This window comes from Castor canadensis, chromosome 7 (assembly GCF_047511655.1).
Source record: "Castor canadensis chromosome 7, mCasCan1.hap1v2, whole genome shotgun sequence".
NCBI lineage: Eukaryota > Metazoa > Chordata > Mammalia > Rodentia > Castoridae > Castor > Castor canadensis.
Window position 1 is genome coordinate 115,989,947 of NC_133392.1, and position 22,568 is coordinate 116,012,514.

General features: G+C 35.7%; 1 protein-coding gene and 1 non-coding gene across 14 annotated transcripts in view; one reads left to right on the plus strand and one right to left on the minus strand.

Annotated features, from left to right (window-relative positions):
• Positions 1-22,568, plus strand: part of Oma1 (OMA1 zinc metallopeptidase) — a 133,519-nt gene that overhangs the window by 83,667 nt on the left and 27,284 nt on the right. For 6 of the 13 annotated variants that reach the window (XM_074079989.1, XM_074079983.1, XM_074079985.1 and 3 more), the window contains 2 exons: positions 608-757; positions 11,203-11,641. In XM_074079989.1, the coding sequence (XP_073936090.1) occupies positions 608-757; positions 11,203-11,415 (363 nt within the window). In that variant the 3' untranslated portion in view covers positions 11,416-11,641. Of the gene's footprint in view, positions 1-607; positions 758-3,945; positions 3,983-11,202; positions 11,642-11,870; positions 13,679-14,270; positions 14,309-14,550; positions 14,853-22,568 lie in introns of those variants that run through there. The other 7 variants (XR_012449895.1, XM_074079990.1, XM_074079994.1 and 4 more) reach the window with 4 other exon arrangements.
• On the minus strand, positions 18,239-18,343 carry LOC141425207 (U6 spliceosomal RNA). The gene has a single exon (XR_012450296.1). It is a non-coding gene; the product is annotated as a U6 spliceosomal RNA (small nuclear RNA).

Sequence of the window (22,568 nt, forward strand, 5' to 3'; positions counted from 1 at the left end):
ATGAAAACAGAAATTTAAAATTTATATGATATATCTTGCATTAATACATGTTGTTAATGTCCATCATACTGAAAATAGTGGGTTACTTTGGGTAGTAGGATTACTGTGAACGTTGTGTGGGAGGAGGAGTGAGAAGGGAGGGTTGTATTCTCTTATTTCTATAATGCAATACTTGAGTCTCTTTTTCCTTCCCACCCACTTGGGATTGAAACTAGGACCTTGCACATACTGTAATTGAGCTACATCTCCAGCTTGAAGTTACCTTTTTTTTTTTTTTAAGAGCAATGAAGACATTCTACTTTTATTAAAATGATGATACAACATGAGAAAATGTTTATTTTTAAACATACAGTATCATGCAGGTTTTTTTCTTTCCATTAGTTCTTCCTTCCTTCCTTTTTTTCCTCTTTTTTAATTTTTAAAAATTTTTATTGAGTCAGCATCTTGCTGTGTAGCCCAGTCTGGCCTTGAACTCAAGATCATCCTGCCTTATCCTCCTGAGTATTGGGATTAAAGGTATGTATCACCACTCCTGGCTGAGGTAAGTTTTTAAAAAAATGTCTTTACAACTGAACTCATTATGTGCTTTAATTAATTTTGATTTTAGGCTTGTGTGGATGTAAGAGCCAGTTCAGTATTTTGGCAACAGATGGAATTTGCAGAAAGCTTCCATGGTCATCCCAAGTTGCCGGAATGGTTATCTACACATCCTTCTCATGGAAACCGTGCTGAGCACTTGGATAGGCTTATACCACAGGTGAGCTAACACTACATGAGGCAGGATCTTAGCCTTTTGTATCATTTATTGTTAATGCTGTTATTTCTTTTCCATAGAAAAACAGTTATAGTGTGTCAGCTGTTTCAATTACTATAATTATAGACTATCAGTTTTCAAAAGATTGGGCTAAAAATATTTTCTGTACTTCTTGGGGAATAAGTTTCTATGTACACTTGACTTTTCTCAATAAAGGTAATCTGACTTTTAAACTATTTGATAAAAGTTTAACACTTGAGGCATATCTCTTCAATATATTGATAATATTTTAACCCTTTCCTTGATGATATAAGCTTTTTATTAAAAATACCAGTTAATAACTTGTACAAAAGTTTGAGTTAAATAGATATTAATTTCAATTGTTTTCTTAGAAAAACTGTTCATATTAGTTTACTTCTGGTTATTTCTTGGTAAAGACAGAGGGACATAAGGCTCTTCTTTCATAGAGTTAATGGGTCAATGTGAAGCACCACTACTAGGTAGAACCAAGTAGTTTCACTGTCCTCTGAAAATCTGTTGATTTGTTACATCATTCAAAACATTTTCTGTGGCTTTCATATCAGTATAAAATGGATGTCAGTGAGACAGACACTACATTCTCTTCTGTCTCATTTGCCTTAAGTTGATAGTTGGTTGTGAAAGCAGAATATTCTTTAGCCATTTAGGAACTAGTACTGAGTTATTTGCTTAAGGACAGCACAGTAAATCCAGTTGTATTATAGAAATATCATTCAGTGTGACTTCAAATTTAGCTCAACAGATATTGGGTACCTGTTAAAAGATACAAAGAAAAATGAGATTTGCTTCTTGATATTTGCTTGATGCTAAGATAAGTACAAAATGATTAATATAAGGAATATGATTATCATAAGGAAAGTAGAAACACTGATACGTAGTTTTAAGGAAGAAGACTCTGCATCTAGTTTGGAGGAAGAACCAAGTGCAAGATTTATTCATTCATTCATTTGATCAGTATTTATTGATATTTATTGCTTTATTGATACTTTTATTGGTAATCTACCATTCAGCTCTATTGCTGAATGAACAAGGAAAAGAGTCACAGACTTTTGGAGCTAGCATTCTAGTTAGGTAATACAAATAACAAACATATAGTATGTCAAGCATCAGTAAGCATATTGGGAAAAAATAAATTAGGTAAAAAGTTATAGAGAGGGATGGGCAACAGAGAAAGGGTGCTGTTCTATTGTCAAGGGAGACCTCATTGAACAGGATCCAGAAGAGAGTAGGAGAGCAAATCCTGTGGCTATCTGGAGAGAGTGCCTTTCAAGCTTGAAAAGCAGCTAATGCAGAGAACATGTTGGAGTGTTTAAAGAAGATATGGGTTGAATGGAGTACGTGAGGGGGGAGAACCATTCAAGATGAGGTGCAGAGGGACCAGACCATGGAGGATCTCCTAAGGTATTGTAAGGACTTGACATTTACTTCAGGCTAGTAGAGCATATTGAGCAGAGGAGTGACTTGATGGGACTTGTGTTCTGTAGGGATCACTGGGATTGTAGTGTGGAGAATGGATTATAGTGGGGAAGCGGGGGACACAGGCATTTAGGAGGCTTTTGAAACAAGGCTGGTAAGAGATGGTGGTGGTTTGGACCAAGAATATGGAAAGAGAAGAGGGGGAGAGGAGTCGGCAGATTCTGGGTATATTTTGAAAGGAGTTTTATTAAAAATTTAAGCATACTTTGTGCCTTTGATGAACATTTGGCAAAGCCAGGTATAGCTTCTCATCCCCTGCCTTGATTCATTTGGGCTGCTTAATTCATTTGGACTGAATGACTTATAAACAACAGAAATGTATTTCTTACAGTCTGAGAGACTGGTATCTGGGCCTTCCCAGTTCATAGACCACACTGGCTTCTAGATATAACTGGTGTCTGGGCCTTCCTGGTTCATAGAACTCTGGCTTCTAGTTGAAACCTTATGGCAACAGGGGCAAGGGAGTTCTCTGCTGTAAGTATGTAAGTGTTTTGGAGGTAACATCTTGTGTAGTCCAGGCTGGCCTTGAACTTATGATCCTCCTGCCTCAGCCTCCTGAGTGCTGGGATTGTAGACCTGTACTACCATGCCTAGCTTGTAGTGTGTTTTATAAAGGTACTGATTCCACTTATGAGGGTTTTACTCTCATGGTCAGATCACCTCCCAAATGCCCACTTCCTAATATCATCACTCAGGTTTAGGGTATGAACACATGAATTTTGAGGGACACAAACATTTAGTTGATAGCAACACTTAACCAAATTTTATTTGTACTCTTAATTTAAAGAAAAAGATAAGAGGAAAAAAAATAGCAGTGAAAGTTATCTGAGGTAATATGTGCCAATTATTCATCTTAAAAGGACAGTCTAGGCCTAGGAATTAGTCATCAGTAATTGATGTACTGAGGGTAACCCACTGTAAGAGCCGCCTTGGTGCTACCCAGGACCAACAGACTTTTTAGCACCTTAGGAAGGCTTAACTTATCTCTAAAGTCACAATAAACATATAATTTCTCTTAATATTTACTCAGTGAAATTCTAAAAATATGTGGCCTGTTTAAATTAGATAGTGAATCCTGCTAGCTTTAATTTGAAAACTATCCTAAATTCTGAACATGTCATTTCATCAAATTACTGAAGATTTTCAGAGAGATAAAAAGTGCTTTAGAGAAATCTCTAAAATAATAATGAATTGGTTAGTGAGTATGGAGAAAAATGGTTGGAGAAACAAATGTTACTTGGGAGCCAATGTTGAAGAAAAACAAGAGGTGTTTTTTCTTCTAAAAATAAACTATCCCTGTTTCAAACTTAATTTGAAAACCTTAGATAAATTTCTTATATTTCCCCCCCAAGTGATTAAATTCAATTTGAAAGCAATAAAAGTCTACTACAATATTGGGACTGATTCAGTGGTTGATGTGAAACTGATAGTGCAAGAATATGTTGTTAATTAGAATACAGAGTCATAATGCAAAGATTAGAATTCCCTACTATCATAGGTCTAATTTCTATAATGAAAGAAAGCAATTCCTCAGGCAGTGTGTGGAATTATATGAGTCTATATACTATTAGGAACTACATTTTAAAATTACATGTTATTTAGGATTTTTTTCTAGTCAAGTGAGTACAATGCTATATTTTACAAAAGGCTCCTGACCTTTGATGTTTTTTTGACAGATATGGCTTAAGTGATGTGCATCTCAAAGGTACTTGGGTAAGTAGCAGCGAGCACAGACAAATCTAGATCAGAGACAATAATTTCAGATGATTTCAGAGTCACTCCAAAAAGGTGATAGTTTCAGCAATGAACTTGGACAAGCGAGACAAATTCATCTAGGAATTGAGTAGAGAACAAGATGCAGGGACAGAATAACTCCAGAGAAGTTTTTTTCCACACTTAGTTGGTGGGAAGAGAGGATAAGAGTGTATTATGCATCAGTTCATAGGAGAAAAACCAAGAAAGCAAGAGTCTGTGGTTCTATAATGAGAATACAACTTTTGGTAATTTTAATTTTGAAATTTAACTTACTGAAGATTGTCAATTTCTTGTTGGATTCCTTGAATATCATTACAAAAATATATCCTTTGTTACCATAGTATATCAACATTTAAAGTATTTAAAATTTAAATTTATGCATTCAGTAGCTGTTTATTATAATTATGAGCCATTTGTAGATGTTCTAGGTGAAGTGAATTAAATAGAAATCTACACCATCATAAAACTTATTCTATAGTAAGGGGAGGTGGATAATAAATAGATGAGGTGGGAGAGATGTTGTTTCGTGTCTCTTCTTTTTTATTTTTCTTTTGGTGATACTGGAGTTGAATTCAGGGCTTCATACTTACTAGACAGACAATCTACTGCTTATTGCTTGGGCCACATACCTCTAGCCCTCTGGTTATTTTGGAGATAGGATTTTTTTTTTTTTTTTGGTCTAGGCTAGCCTGGACTGTGATCCTTCTGTTTCTTGCTGTCACTGGGATAACAAGCCTACACCACTATGGCTAGCCTTTTACCATTGAGATGAGGTCCCACAAACTTTTTGCCTAAGCTGACCTTGAACTACAACTTCAGCCTCCCAAATAGCTAGGATTATAGTCTTGAGTCAACAACACCTGGCTTGGTGTCTCTTCTTATAAGGTCATGAATCCTATAGGATCAAAACCATATGACCTCATTTGACTTCAATTACCTTCTTTAGGCTATAACTCCAAATATGTTCATATTGGGGGCTAGAGGATCAAATATGAACTTTGATAGGAAACAATTCATTCTTTAGCAGACAGGTTATATGTGAGCAGAGATGGGAGGGGTCCTGGAATAGCAGTTTCAGTGGGGTTTAGTCAGAGAAAGTGGCCCCTGTGAGGACTTTTGCTCAGAGATGGAAAACTAGTGGAGGATTCTGAGCAGAAAACTAGAGGAATGGCATGATCTGGCTTGTGCATGGAAGGATGTGATCTACTAATCCTTCAGGGTAGTACAGTTATATAATTTTGGAGTACTTTGACATAGTATATTGTTCAGAAAATAGACCAGTTTCTTTCTTGTTTTGTTTTTAAATCAAGATAGCACCCCCAAATAAGAAAAAAAAAAACCCTTGCTATTTTTTTAATATGAAATCCATGATAAAGCAAGTATAAAATGCCTGCTTAAATATAAATCCTACAATCCACTAGCATTTAAAATAGATAAATATAGGTTTGTAGTAATAATATTATTTGTTGTTAATAAGCTGATATGTTATAATTTTATTTGCCTAAAATCAGTTAAATTTAGGAAATACATCCCACATATTCTGGTTACCATAACAACTTGGGTGAAAACTTGAAGAACAGATGTTGTATCAACCTGTTGATGTTTAATAGTATGACAGTTTTAAAATTATAGTTATGCTGTTAAGACTTTAAATTCATGTGTATCATAATTTGTCCTTGAAAGATATATCATTTTTTTCAATAAAAATTTTTATAAAATATGAGTAGATGTGAATAAGGGAAATTTACTAGAAAGATTTATTTAAAAACTGAAAGTTAGATCGAATCTTTTATTCTCTTCTTCTCTCATCAGTTCCTTCTTTCTCTTTTACTTTGTCATCCTTCTTTAGGGGAGAACAGGAATAGAAAATAGATGTATAGGAAAAAAATTTAATTTGGAGATTTTAGGATTATGTTATATAATAATTTGAATAGGATGTATTTTTAAATACTTTGAGAGATGACAATGCCAGTTTTATTGTAAATTATTGTTTTTAAATCTTGATCAGATTTATTACATTAAATTTTTAGATATCTGAATCAGTGGCAGGTTATAAATGCATTCATTTTAATATCATTTTAAATTCTTTGAACTTTCAGGAAGCTGGGGGTTAGAATTCATATGTAAATTGTTCTTATGCATTTATAATTGGACAAAGTAAATGAATAAATCATTAATATTATATCTTGAGCAGAAAATATAAGTGTTTAACATTGCTGTGAAATGTCACTGTTGGCCAGGGTACACAAACATACACTGTTCACCTTACAGAATTTCATTTTGTCTGACATAGAGAGTATTGAGGAAAAGGCAAATATCATAGCAGCAACTGTAATTGAATTGGCCTCTGAATCATATAAAGCCAGGAAGCCTGACAGTAACATTGTCTAAAACCTTAAAAAAAACATTATGGTGCATATGATATGTATCTACTTGAGGCTGAAATGAATGGGCTATTAGAAAAAAATTGCTTTTTGGGGGGAAGGGAGAAAAAAGCCATGATATTTTTAGAAAAACATGTTATAAAATAGAGGTGGTTTTTTTTCCCCCTTGAAATATCTTGCTTTTTTTTTTTTTTTCAAAACAAGGTTTTAATCTAGTCACAAAGCCTCTCTGGTATTAATTTTCCTCCTTTTCCTTTTTTAAATTAGACTTAGTTATTATCATTTGTTGTATAAATAATTTCAGTTTTACTTGATGTTCAGTGCTTAGAAGAAGCCCAACATGCACCAGTGGTTGTTTCATAAATACTTCAGTTGTTACTTGAAATAAGCATAGCCAGTGCTTTTTAAAATGAAATACATGTATGTTTATTATTTGTTATGTTAACCTTTGTAAACAATTATTTTATGGGGTACAACATGATGTTTGATATTTGTATACAGTGTGGAATGGTCAGATCAAGTTAAATTAATACATGCATCACTTCATATACTTCTTGGGGGGATGACTACCCAAATATACACTCTTAGCAATTTTCAAATATACAGTATTATTAAGTATAGTCACATGCTGTACAATAGTCTCCAGAACTTACTCCTCCTACCTAACTGAAACTTTGTCCCATTTAATCAGCATTTTCTCATCCCTCCACCTCTAACCTTAATACCTGGTAGCTACCATTCTTTCAGTTCTATTTATTCCACTTTTTTTTTGGTGGCACTGGGGTTTAAACTCAGGACTTTGCACTTGCTAGACAGGTGCTCTACCACTTATGTGACACTTCCAACCCTGAACTCTACTTTTTTGGATTAGACTTGTAAGAGAGATCATTCAGTAGTTTTCTTTCTGTATCTGGATCATCCATATTCTTACAAATGACAGGATTTCACCATTCTTGTGTTAGGAGTGGTTGACTATGATATGTTTTTGTTTAAGAGCTTTAGCTAAGCATAGTGGTATTCGTCTGTAATCTCAGCAGTTGGGAGGCCGAGGCAGGAGTATTGCGAGTTTGAGGTTAGCCTGGGTCACATAATGAGACCCTGTCTCAAAAAACCCCAAACTAACCAAAAAACAAATGAACAGAAAACTTACCTGAATATTTTATCATTCTAAAGGCACTTCCTTCTATTAGGCCCCCATTCTTACGTTATTTCCTGCTGTTGTTGGAAAAATGATAGCTCAGGGAAGGAATTAGCAATGAATTCAGTTGAATAGTGTGAAAAATTTGTGGATTGGAGTCATCAATCAGCAAATGATACAATGCTACATTACCATGATTACTTACTATTAGCAGTAAATTGTGCTCAGATTCATGGGTGGCATCGTAAAGAACAAGCTACTACCTCAGAGAAGGAAACTTTGGACTCCTCATCTTTGATTCCCTTCTTCTTTCCCTTTGCATCCTATCCATTTGAGCATCTTTTGACTTCCTTCACAGTGTATTAGGTATCTGTGTCCTTCACCACTTCACTGCATCTTTACCACTGCTACAACCTGGATAAGTCACCATCATCGTTCTTCTAATTCCTTCAGCCATTGCCTATTTTAGTCTCACCATTCATGTTCCCTTCAACTCCTGCTTTCAGTAATAGCCAGAATGATTTTTTATTGCACTTTTCTTGCTTAAAAACTTCCCAAATGCCTTCTCATCTAATTTAAATAAGAACTAAGACTCCTTACGCAGTCTTCAAGTCACATAATGGGGCCACTGCCTATCTCTCCAACTTTATCACCTGTCTCTCCAGGTTTTTCTTGATTCCAGCCATTTTACATCGAACTTGTTTCTTTATATCCCTCTACTTTCCAATTTCCCAGCCTTCAGAGAATCCTTCCCTCAGTCTTCACATGAATGTCACCTCCCTCAAGAGGCTTTCTCTGATCCCTTATTGTCAAATAGCTTTTCTTCCATGCAGTCACCCTTCATTTTCTGACACAGTGCACTCAGTGCTGTTGAGTCTCTTCATGTGCTTAAATAAAATGATCTCGCTTACTGTTTCTTTTCTGTCTTCTATCCTAGAATGTAAGGTCCCTATTCTCTGCCGTATCCTGTGGGTTTCTCAGATGCCTAGTGAATATTTAAGTGACTGCATGATATGTAATAATAGGAAAAATAAGCAATATAATAGCAGGATAAAAATAGAAAAGTTGGCAATAGAATTGAATGGCACTTCCACTCCCTTAGAGAGCATTAGCTTGTAGGAAATTATAGTTAGTAATAATGGGGAAAGCATGCTCATAGGAAGTAGCAGTGTAAAAATAGTAGTGATCTTAGGAGTCTTTTAATTCTGACCCAGCCACCTAACTTTGAGAAAGAAAATTTAACCTCTGGTTTTCTTCATTTGTAAAACCAGGATAGCAATATCACTAAGGTTTTGCTTTATGTACTGTGCAGGTAAGGTCTTGTCAGCCTCTTCCTTTCCTTGCCTCCCTCCTTTATAAGACTGTTTAGTGATAAATACTCTACACTATAACATTAGTTTATATAATATCAGTTCACATCGTAACATTAATTTGGGTAACAGATGTATTACCTGGCATAGTGCAAGGCACAAAATGAACAGTCAGTGTCTATTCCTCTCATTTCTTGTTGGAATCTTTAGGCTAGCTAATTCCATATTTAATTCAAATCTTCCTCAGCTATAATTAATATATAGTAATAAAAAGATAAAGTAAAACTGCTCTGGCCGTACATCAAAAGACTGTTAATGGGATGTCTATGCATATTTTTAAATTAAAATATATTTTTGATATGTATATGTTTCTGAGTCATACATTCTTGTTCTTAGAGTACCATCTTACTTTCTCATACACTGTACATTCTTAAAGAATGTTTTCCTTATACCATTTATCATAATGACTTATAGCTAGTATTCTATAATGTTTGTTTAAACTTCAGAATGCACTTATTAAGTGTCTGTTATATGCAGTGTGTAGCATTAAACACAGGAAACAAAGTAAAGGAAATGAAAGGGAATATTCTAGCTGTACATTAAGAAAACATTGCTTACTTTTGAAGAGAGGAAGGTATATTTAATATGATAGATTTGAATTTATAAAAAGAAAAATATGTTGGTACTGTGAAATGAAAAAAATAGGGGATGGAAAGAAAAAAAACCCAGAAAAAGATGTTACCAAAGTATCACATAAAATCTTTTGCAAAGTAGATATTTTGATAGAAATGTATAACTATGTAACAGAATTTTGCTTGATAGGAAGATGAATCAGTTTACACATGAAAAATAGTGAAGAATATATAGTTCTAGCAATTAAGGAAATGTAGCTCAAACATCTCCAAACTGCATGAATTCAGTAAAAATTTATTTAAGAAATGTATCAGATGGTACAAAAAAAGTTAACATAAAAAGCATGTTGGACAAAAGCATTAAAAATTAAACAGTTTCTAATTCCAGCTTTTTTACTTCCATCCAACTTTTAAAACATTTTTAGATAATAACCTTATTTTTCAGAGCAATTTTAGGTTCACAGCAAAATCAAGAGAAGGTACAGAGATTTCCCATATACACCTGACCTCATATACAGCTTTCCATACCATCAGAATCCTGCACCGGCAGTACATTTGTTCTAATGATGAACTTACATGACCCACCCTTATCACTCAAAGTTTACAGTTTACGTTAGGGTTCCCGCTTGGTGATGCACAGTCTATGGGTTTTGACAAACGCATAACGAATGTATCTGCCTTTACAGTAAACAGAGTAGTTTCAGTGCCCTAAAAAAAAAAAAACATTCTGTGCCTACTCATCCCTCCCTCCAACACTTGGCAACCGCTGTTGTCTTCATAGTTTTGCCTTTTCTAGAGTGTCATATTGCTCTCTTAAAAAAAACCCTAAATATTAAGACTTTGTTTTTAATTTTAATGTTTTCCATGTATCCAATTTAGAGAAGTAGTTCTCTAGGGCTAGTTACTTAAAGTGACTCCACCCCCCTTACACTGGTTTGATGGTAACTATTTCCAACTCTATTGTATGATTTTTTGTTTGTTTGTTTTCCCACAATATCTAAATAACACACTTAGATTATTGTTTCCTAACTTTTCAGTTTTAAGTGTTCTCTCTTTTCCCCTACAGAGAGTCAGAGTTAAGCCCTCTCTTAACCACTATCACACACTGTACATGTAACACATGCGTCTGTCTCTCCTCAAGTGATTGTACTGTGATGTTGCTTAGATCAAGATTTGCTTCTTTAAATTGCTCACAGTAGTTATAGTCAAGTCACATAGTGTCTTGTGATTACTTTTCCTTCTCCTGCAGCATTTTATTTTTTCTGGAGCTAAAAATTGTCATGATTTTGATTTGTTTCCTTTTCTAGTTTATTAGCATCAGTTCTACCCCAGAAGGTCACAGTTGTGTTTATCCTTTCTTCAGTATGTTCTGACATGTTTTCCTTTTGTTGAAAACAATCTCTTTGAGAATCCTCAGATCTTTGCTTACCTGACTAGTCATTGTAAGGGTCAGCTCAAATTTGACTGAAGCCATTGTGCTGTCTCTAAGACTTTTATCCTCAATAGGGCATTTGGGTAGTTGTTGTAGATACAATTGCTATTGTTTTAAAAATCTTATTTGAGCAAATCATGAAAAGTAACTGTTTATCATGAATTTATCCGTGGTTCTCTTTTGTGTATTGTAATTATTTTTATTTTAAAAATACAGTTTTTTTATATTTTATTATTTTGTATAGAGAATTGTTAGGAATTGCATTGTATTCTTTTTTTGTAGGCTCTCAAAATTAGAGAGATCTGTAATTGCCCACCACTTTCTGGACCTGATCCTCGATTACTATTCAAACTGACTATGAAACAGTTTCTTGAAGAATCAAAGGAAGAAGACATAAATACCACTGTTAAGAAACAGAAAATAGATACTGTTACCATTCAAAAGCAGGAGCAAATACCAGTAACATTCATAGTTGGGAAAAGAACTGGCAGTTGAATTAAAATTCATGAGATTTAGGATATGTGAAGAATATAGTAATCATTACCGCTTTTTGTTACTTTTTAAAAAATGTTTGAAATATTTAGGGTTAGATCATGTATATTACAGATAGTATCTAAATTTTAGGTTTTTATTTTTCATAAAATATTGATGTATTTTAATGTATTTTAAAATATCTTCAGTGAGCAAAATGTCACAGAATAAATTTATATTATACATTTTACTCTGTCTCATACTTGCTTTTGGTTTGGGAGCCAGACCCCTAGTGGATGAGAAATTGGAACTGTTGTGGAGAGGGTTCTAGCCAAGCCTAAACTGGAATTTAGAGTCTGGATAGTTATGATGAACTGGGAAACTGACATTCTGAAGGTAGTCTGTTTACAGAAAATGGTTTGCATTGAGGTAGAATTATGTGGAAAAGGAGTAGAGGATTTCCTGATTGTCACCTACAGAAAACAAGGGAAATGGCTACATGAAAAGGCTGAAGAAACCATTTTCATAGAGGCACAAGAAAAGCTGTTTATGGTCCCTGTGACAAAGTGAGTAAATAAATGGGGAAGAGGGTCATTTTCATATTATGACAATGTGTTACTATGAAGTCTTAGCAGAAAGTCTTGTCATTTTGGTTTCTCAGCAGTACTCAGTATTTCATTTTGGGAATTTGTGGGGTTCTCAGAGAAGACATCCACTCTGTTTTTATTGAGGACTCCACCGGGAGAGGGAGGAACAAGGTGCTGACCCAAGTTTCTCTCCCTGATGAGCATACATCAAGTGTGCTGGAAGAAGATGATGAGAGAATAAGCACAAGACATCCCCAGTGATGCCTAAAATTCCTATATTATATAAATGTGGAAGTAATTTAAAGTATGAGTTATTATTTATACAGTATTACTTGCACTCCAAACTCAAAGTATAGTGACACTTAGGTCACATTCCTAAGGACATTTTTCTTGAGACACATATTAAATAAATACCTTCTTAGAGAATGAAAGAAGAAAGAAACGACTTTTAATTGAGTATCTACTATGAGCTAGACCCTATATTTCATAATCTTATGAAGTAAGACTTTCTATGATTTTACACTGATAAGCAGGTTTGGAGAGGTTAAATAATATACTCAGTGTCCCTCCTAGATAGGGGAGGAAACTAATGGTTGGTGGAATTAGGCAAGTTACCCAAGTATGCACTTCAAGAAAATGGCTGGACTGGGACTGGAACTAAAGGACCCACTGATTTGTAATCACCTGTCCTTTCTGCTATACTGTGTTCTTTGGAGAAGCAGGTATTACCTACATTTTTTTATCTGAAAATCAAAACTCAAAGATATTAAGCGATGTGGGTCCAGCACTACTCAGCTCTTAATGGCAGCACTGAGATTCAAGCCCTCATTTTCTAACTCAAATGTCTGCTTCTCATCCATTTACTGCCACTTCAGTTGGCAAATTTCATAAAGGTAGTGATAGTGAGGATGGAAAGTGTGTATTTCCCTTTACCCCTTCCTTGTGAACTACAGAGCCAATAACTTATCTTGCATAAAAACACTCATTTTAGTACTCTATGATGGTGTGGTTAAAAATATCCACTTAAACATGTTCATACATGTGAAGGGTAAAATTCCTGTTAATCATCTCATAATGTGTTTTTATTCTGGCCTAGAGAATTCTTTAATCTATGATGAGAAATATCCTTCATTCATTTCTGGGAAGAAAACCTCCCACAATACAGGACAGCTGTGTTCTGTCCCTCCACAGGTAGCCCTATGTTAGGCCAGCGACTTCCAGCCTTCTAATCATCAAGGCCTCCTTTTCCTAGCTCTGCATCCAAGAACTCTTACATGACTGTTTTCTGTCTCAAATGGTTGAGATGTCTGGACTCATGACCAGGGTCTCTCACTGCTCTGGCTGTTTAGGAGTGAAGACTTCTAGACAAGGGGTAGAAATCACCATGTCTTCCTTTTTCCAGCTTTCAGAACTTACATGATATCATCAGTGACAAATCAGAGCCTCTGATTACTGTGATTCTCTGGTATTATTAAATTCTAGCCAGAGGAGAAATTTGTGGTTTTAATTTGGGTGGCCTAATTGCATGAGCGAAAATGTAAAACTTTTAGTTAAGCTCTTGGAAAATATTAAGCCTTTTTGGCAGATTCCTACTGCCCATCTTCACAGACCACAACAGGCCTGGGACCTGATCTCACTACATTGGTCCCAAGTCAAATTTGCTTCCCCTTTTTCAGAATATATAAAAGCAAAATTAATATGTATTAGTTTTGAACATACTTTTGTAATTTAGAGATGGTAGTTTTGAGAGGATACTGTTGTTCTAAATTAAGAATGTATTTTCTAAACTAACTTGTTTTTTCACAGAAACAAATTCAACTTAATTTTTTCCACAATTATTTCCTTCTGATGTTGTTGTAGAGAATTAAGGGCAACATCACTGGTCTCATTTTTTTTTTCCCTTTGGGAAAATGGGATAGTAACATTTACCTTGTCCAGTTCCCAGGGTTATTACAGTTTTAAATACAGTAACATACCTATGCTTTGTACAACATCCAAAGGATTGTGCCCATGCTAATTCTTACATGCTAACATTATTGATTGAGTAAGGGAGTTTATTTTGAGAAAGACAGCCAGTTGCCTGATCTGTTCCTACTTGCCCTGGTCTGGAGAGTGCTCCTGATTCCCATCTTATTTCTTCTATTTTGATGCTTAACTTGGAGAAATAAGGCCAGACTTTAGGAATCACTAATCCATTCTCTAGATGATGGGCTGAGAGAATGGGAACTAATATTTGTTGAATGCTAATAAGGGCAAGATCCTACAACCTTTCTCTCCTTTTAATCCTCACAGCAACCCTGTGAAGCATTGTTTATTCTTCCAGTGTACAGGTAAGAAAAAGGGAATTCGCGGTACCACATAACTCAGTTTGCACAAATAGTCCAGATCTATGAGATGCAAAGACTTTAACTGTCTAACACACTTTCCTTCACATGAAATGAAGGAAATGTGAAATCAGTTGTCAGGGCAGCAAGGGAAACATTTACTGGGGGCCCTTGTTTTGTCTGGTGTCTAAAACGTTTCTTCTTGCTCCATAATCCCTGAAGCTTTCCACTGTCTCATCTCTCAACAGCAACTGTTTGCAATAAGCCGATCAGCTAACTGAAAGTCAGTCATGCAGAAGGCCCAGTAACCCTCAGCAACATCTATTGGCAAATAATAAGTGCTAATGAACTCAAACCACAAACTGAAAGAGTTAATGAATAACCATGTGAATAAATGAGTGCAAAGAAGGAAACAGTAAGAGTTACTGAATGCTTGCAATAGTTTTGAGTGAACTTTACATATTAACATAGTAAAGAGAAAGACTCACCCATGTGTACAGGGATGTCTCTACTCCACCCCATACACCCCATTAAAGCCTAATATTCCTTCAGTAAATATGAATGTGTGCATTGAATTCTGATGTTTTTATTTTTTAAACTTTTTAAAAATTCTTTTTAATTTGCACAAAGTAATAGGTTTCTTTAACATTTTCATACAGGTATATCATGAATATTGATCATTTTCGCCCCCCATTACCTTCTCCTAATGCCCTTCCTCTTCCTGAATGATCTCCTTTCTATTTTCATGGCTTTTTAAAAAAAACATCTAGATTCTTCATGTGAGAGAAAACATGTAGTATTGGTCTTTCTGAGCCTGACTTTATTTTGCTTAACATGATGATGTCTAGTTCCATCCATTATCCTACAGCTGACATAATTTCATTCTTCATGGCCAAATAATACTCCATTGTGTACCATATATAAAATGTATGGTGTGTGTATACGCATACCATGTGTGCATGTATATATAAACCACATGCATGTATGTATATATTCGTACACACACACATACACACACACATAGACACATCCCACATTTTCTTTATCATCTGTCATTGGAAATCTATGCTGATTCTTACTTGGCTGTGGTGAACAGTGCTCTGATAAATGGATATGCTATTGTTTGATGGCTTTGATTCCTTCATGTATATACCCAGGAGTGGTATAGCCAGATCATATGGTAATTCTGTTTTCAGTTCTATTTTTAGTTTTTTTGAGGAACTACCTTACTAGCTGGCTAATTTACATTGCCGCCAACAGTGCATAAGGGTTCCTTTTCTCCCCACATCCTTCCCACCATTTATTGTTATTTCTTTTCTTGATGATAGCCAGCCAGTCTGATTGAGGTGAGATAGAATCTAAATGCAATTTTGATTTGCAGTTCCCTGATGGCTAAGAATGTTGAACATTTTTTCGTGTGTTTATTGGCCATTTGTATTTTTGGGGGGAACTGTCCAACACATTTGTGAATTTATCGATTGAATTATTCTTTTGGTGTTCAATTTTTGGAGTTCTTTATATATAAGTAAATAGCTGGCGAAGATTTTCTTGCATTCTATAGGCTGCTTCTTCCCTCTGATAATTGTTTTCTTTATTGTGTAGAAACTTTTAAATTTGATGCAATTCCATTTGTCAGTTTTTTATATCGTTTCCTGAGCTATTAGAGTCCTATTCAGAAAGTTGTTACCTACATCTGTACCTTGAAGTGTTTTCTCTAGTAGTTTCAAAGTTTCAGATTTACATTAAGGTCTTTAACCTATTTTGAGTTGATTTTTATACAGATAAGTGAGAGATCTAGTTTGTCTTCTGCAAGTGGATATCCAGTTTCCCCAGCACCATTTGTTTAAGAGGCTGCCTTCAACATATATTTTTAGTACCTTTGTTGAAAATCAGGTGACTATAACTGCATGGGTTTATTTCTGGTACCTCTTTTTCTTTTCTTTTGGTTTACATGACTATTTTGTGCCAGTACCATGCAGTTTTTGTTACTATGGCTCTGTAGTATAATTTGAAACCAGGTATTGTGGTACCTCCAGCATTGCTTTATTTTACTAAGGACTGCTTTGGCTATTTTGGACCTTTTTTGCTTCCACATGAATTTTAGGATTGTTTTTTCTGGTTGAGTGAAGAATTCTATTGGAATTTTGGTGGAGGATTGCATTGAATCTATAGATTTCTTTTGGTAGTATAGTCATTTTCACAATAGTGTATGGATTCATGAACATGGGAGATTCTTCCATCTTTTAATGTCTTCTTCAGTGTTTTATAGTTTTCATTGCAGAGAACTTTTATCTCCTTGATTAGATTTATTCTTTGTTTTTTTCCTGAGGCTGTTGTGAATGGGATTATTTTTTCTGATTTCTTTCTCAGCCTATTCATTATTGGCATATAGAAAAGCTACCGATTTTTGTCTTGCTAGTTTGCTGAAGGTTGTTTATCTGAACTAAGAATTTTCTGGTGGTGTCTTTAGGGTCTTTTAACTATAGATTTGTATCTTCTGCAAATAGGAATAATTTGACATCTTTTCCTATTTGCATTCCTTTTATTTCTTTATCTTGCCTTATTTCTCTGGCTAAGAACTCAAGCACTATATTGAGTAAGAGTGGAGAGACTCTTATGTTGTTCCTGACCTTGGAATGATTTCATTTTTTTCTCCATGACTACAATGTTTGCTATAGATTTATTGTATACAGCCTTTGTTGTGTTGAGATATGATCCTTCTATTCTTTCCTCAGGGCTTTTGTTATGAAGGGATGTTGAATTTTGCTAAAGGCTTTTTCTGCATCGATTGAGATAATCATGCAATTTTTGTCCTTGAGTCTGTTTATGTGTCTTGTTAGGTTTGTTGATGTGCATATGTTCAACCATTTTTGCAGTCCTGGAATAAGGCCAACTTGATCATGGTGTATGATCTTTTTAATGTGCTGTTGAATTCAGCTTGCAGGGATTTATTGAGAATTTTTGCTAATGTATTCATTAAGAAAATTAATCCATAGTTTTCTTTTTTGTGTGTGTCCTTATCCAGTTTTGGTTATCAGGGTAATACTGATTTTGTAGAAGGAGTTTGTTTTTGTCCCTTCTCTTTCTATTGTAGTGTACTTTGAGAAGCATTGAAGTTCTTCTTTAAAGGTCTGGTAGAATTCAGCAGTGAATCCATTTGGTCCTAGGCTTTTCTTTGTTGGGAAACACTCTTCTTCAATTTATAATTGCTCACTATAGCTCTCTCTAGGTTGTTTATATCCTTTTGGTTCAATTTTGGGAGGGCACATGTGTCTAGAAATTTATTTCTTCTAGATTTTCTAATTTATTGAAATATAAGATTTCAAAATATTCCCTAAAGATCCTCTGGATTTCAGTGGTACCTGTTCTACTTCTAATTTTGATAATTTGAATCTTCTCTCTCCTTTTTAGTTCATTTTGCTAAGGGCTTTTCAATCTTGATTTACTTTTGAAGAATCAAGTCTTTGCTTCAGTGATGTTTGTATTATCCTTTTAATCTCCATTTCATTATTTCACTCAGATCTTTATTATTTCTGTCTGCTAATTTGAGGTTTGGGCTTGTTCCTACTTTTCTAAGATCTTGGAGGGGCTATCATTAGATTATTTATTTGAGATTTTTCTGATTTGGGGGGCAATACTAAGGACTGAACCCAGGGCCTCATGCTTTCTAGGCAAGAGGTCTACAACTTGAGCTATACTCACAGCCCTTGCCCTCTCCCTGATTTTTTAGTGAAGGAACTCATAAACTTTCCTTTTAGAATTGCCTCTGCTATATCCCAAAGGTTCTGGTAAGTGACATTTTCATTTTCATCTGAATCTAGAAATTTAAAGTTTTCCTCCCTGATTTTTTTTCAGTGACTCACTGATCATCCAAAAGTGTATGTTCAGTGTCCATGTATTTACATAGCTTGTTTTTTTCCCCCACAGCATGGGTTGAAAAATAAATGCTTTATCAGTTTGCATGTCTTTTCTTGCCCAGGGGCCATGTTAATCTTCTCTGTATCTTTTCAGTTTTAGTGTATGTGCTGCTGAAGTGAGCACATGTTTATATAGTTTCTTTTGCTGTTTATTTCTAATTTTATTCCATTATCTGATAAGATACAAGAAACTATTTCAATTTTCTTGTATTTGTTAAGATTTCCTTTGTGGACCAAATTGGAGAAAGTTTCATGGGCTACTAAGAAGAATGTATATTCCACAGATGTTGGATAGAATATTCTCTATGTGTCTGTTAAGTCCGTTTGCTCTATGATGTAGTTTAACTCTTAAGTTTCTTTGTTGAATTTTTGTCTGGGTGATCTATTGAGGACAGTAGGGTATTGAAGTCACCCACTATTGTAACTTAAACTACCTGTCCCTTTATGTCCAGAAGTGTTTGTTTTATGAAATTGGGTCTGCCAATGTTTGATGCATATATATTTATAATCATTATTCTTCTTGATGGATTGTTCCCTTTATTAATCTGTAGTAACCTTCTTTATTCCTTCTGACTAACTTTAGCTTAAGTGTGCTTTGTCAGATATGAGTGTAGCTACTTCTGATTGCTTTCATATTCCATTTGCTTGGAATTTCATTTTCTATTCTTTCACTTTCAGTCTGTTTATCTCTTTCCCAGTGAGGTGAGTTTCTCATAGACAGCAAACAATTAAGTCCTGTTTTTTAATCCTTTTAGCCAATTTGCATCTTTTAATTGGAGAGTTAAGACCATTTACATTTAGGGCTGTTGTTGGGATGTATATACTAACTTCTCCATGTTTCATCATAGAGTTTTGCTTGTTTACTGAGTTCATGTTTGATTTTTTTTCTACTTCTCACTTGATTATTCTCATGAGATCATTTCCTGAACTCTTGACTTGAATATATCTTTATTCCTCTTCTGTAGGCAGTATTCCCTTAGGTATCTTCTGCAATATTGGGTTAGTGGTCATAAATTGCTTCAGTTTATACTTAATATGGCAGGTCTTTATTTCTCCTTTAATTCAAAAAGATAACTTTGTTAATAATGGGAGTCTTCGTTGGCAGTTATTTTGTTTTAGGTTTGAAATCTATCATTCCATGCTTTCTTGTTCTTTACAAGGTTTCTGCTGAGAGGTCTGCTGTTACTCTGATATATTTGCCTTTATAAGTAATATGATACATCTCTTGTGGTTTTCAGCATTCAAACTGGACTTTTGAATATTTTTCTGACATTTTAATCTTTTCATTATCTTCAGGTTCATTTATTGAAGAGTCATGGACTATTAGGGGAGTTATGTTGCCTTTTTCACATTTATTGTATTTCTAATTTGCAACTTGTGCATCTATTGGGATGGATATCTCTTCTGATTTTATATGGCAGTCTCCTTAGTGAGCAGCCTTCTCTTGAGGGTTCAATCCCCAATATGACTCAGGAGAAAATAAACCACCATAACAGCAACAATACCGAAAGAAACAATGTATAAAAATATAATTAAAATCAACTAAAGCCAACTACATCATCACCAATAACCCTAGAAAAGGAAATGGCAAAAATAACATGGAATAAACTCTTAAGGTAAATGAAAAAAGCAAGGTTAAAGAAAAGAAAAGGAAAATGTGAGGAAGAGAAAAAAGCAAGAGATTAAAAATCTGATTATAAATATAGAAAAATATGTAAATAAAATTAGATAAATGTAAAAAGAGGAGTAAAATAAAAACCTAAAAGTTTTTTAATAAAATAAAAATATTAAAGATGTAGTAAAAAGTAGTAGTAAAAAAGAAAAAATAAAAAGACATGGGGAAGCTTCTTTCTGAGTTCTCTAGTATTAGAATCTGCCAGGTATGGGTGTGGTGAATTCTGGCTGGCATCTATTGTAGTTCCTATTATTTGTGCTGGTGCTATGTTTGAGCTGAGGGTTGGGCCATCAAGGGTCAGTTGTCAACATCAAGGTAGTCTTCACTTTAGAAGTGTCCCTTCTTTGTGTGCCAGGAGCTGCTGCTACCCTAAAGGGTTCTTTGTGTTCTGTGGGCAAGGTTCCCACTTGATTGACAGGCTTTCCAATTTGTGCACTGAAGGTCAGCAGATGTCTAAAGCAAGGGCTGTTCTCTGAGTGCATCAGAGTGGGAGAAGCAAATAGAGTATTGAGTTCAGCAGTGGAGGGGGAACACTGATGGAAACAGGCATTCTGCCTGCCTATTGAAGTGCTTTCAGAACTTATTCAGCAGTACACCCCCTTGCAGGAGGTTGGGGGTTATCCACCAGAAATCCAGTTATTCATTAGATATGGGCTCAGAGCTTTCAGTCCTTCCAAACTGCAAACCATATAGGGCATGGAGGCAGCTCTGAAAGCCATGCAGTCACCAACCGTGGGCTTACAGCTCTTAGACTCTGCAGTAATGCACAGGTAGTGGAGCTTGTTCCTTGCCAAAAAAAGGTGAGGCAACTGACCACCTCACTCTCCACAGCCTGAGATCCCTGCTGCCTAAACTTCTTACTGGCTCCATGTCTGACCTTCCCCCTCTCCATGACTGCCTCTCTTGGCCATCTTCCACCAAGGTGCTGTGGCAGGGTGTCTCAGTACTCCCTGACTTGTGATTGTTTATTGTTTTTGGATCCCCAGGGTAGCTCACTCTCAAACAATAGGTCCTCTCTAAAGATGGAACCTAGCTAGAGCTCTCAAAGATATGAGGAGTGAAGCAATGAATTTCCAGTATTCTACCTGCTATGTAGAAGGAATCACTGTCATACCAAATTACCCCACTGGATTTAAGGTTTACAAAAACTGTGGGCTTACTCCGGCTTCCAAGCCTGCTAGTCTGTTGTCACCAGGGCTGCTGGCTTACTTGTGGCTGCAGCTTCAGTTTTCCTATCTCACCTGCTCCCAATCCCTCACTCAGGAACCAGGTTTGGTGCTGTTGACTGTTTCCTATTCTTCATGCATCTCCTTTGTATTTCTCCATGTTTTTCAGCTGTGGTTATCACCTCTTTCAAGATTTTCAGTGCTCTTCTCTTTCTTCATAATATAGTCTGTCCTTTGCTGCCTTGCCTTTTCTCATTCATGGATTCACACAGGAAATTTCTAATCCACTATCTTACCATGGAAGGCTCTTGGTACTAATGATCCTCTGACATCAGAGACTTATTGGACTTTAATGGCTACCCAAAGACATTCAGGCCACCAGTTTTGACCTGAACTAATCACAATGAATTAACTCTTCCTCTCAGGAGAACTAATTTAGGAAACAATTGAGGATTTGAGTTTTGAAGGTATGGGTTCAAATCTCACCTTTCTTTTTGGCTGTGTGATGGAATAAGTTACACTGACTCTCAGAACATTAGTTTGTCTTCACACTGTGATACAGAGGTAGAAAGAGGTCTGCTTCTGCACCTACCAGATTGTACTGAAAACTTCTTTTGGTCACAGCCTGGGAGCACCTGTAGGGCAGCAGCTCTGTCATCCTTATCTCTTTTATCCCCACTCCCAAGCACTGCTGAGAATGTTTCTCAAATCAGTATAAAGAATAGTAACTAGTATTGCCTTCTTGTTACACTGACAGATTCTTCAGTGTGAATCTTACTAGGTCTGCTAGGTAGACTAATTCATTTTTAGCATTGCCCTGAAGATGTGCCCTTAAGAGCTCAGCCTCCATAGTCAAACAGACCTCGTTTTGGAACTGATAGATGTTAGATAGGTTACTTTACTCTCTGAGACTCAGTTTTCTTATTTTGGAAAATGAAGATAATCAGTGAGTGGTCTGTGAGGTCATGTCAGGACCTGTGTGTGCTGGGGCTCAGCACACTCCCCAGTGTGTAAGAAGTACTGTCAGGATCAGAGTCAGCATTCAGTATTGGTGTCAGGATCCTGGAGAGATCATGCCCACTACCTCTTGATTATCTCAGCTCACATCCTGCTTTTCTTCCTGAGGGATTTCTTTGGTACTGCTGGATATCACCCAGTCACAAACAGCACCAATCACAAGTGCAAGGGTTCACTCCTTAAGGACATTCCCCCATCTTGTGGGGTTGGAATCAGTGAATATGAGCCTCGGCCTTCTTATATTCTTGGAATAGTTTCGAGGTATGTTCTGTAATTTGTCCGAGGGTGCCCTGTTGAGAAGAGGTACAGGGCCCCAGAGTTTAATCCACTTGCCATGAATTCTTCATTGGCTGTTCTCTTTTCCCTATCTCACCTCCATCTCTCACAAATGCTTCCTGAGATCACTGACGAATGAATTACTTGGAGCCCATCTGCCTTACCCCCGAAGTCTTTCTTAGGGCCCATTTTTTCCCCCATTTTTTCTTTATTCA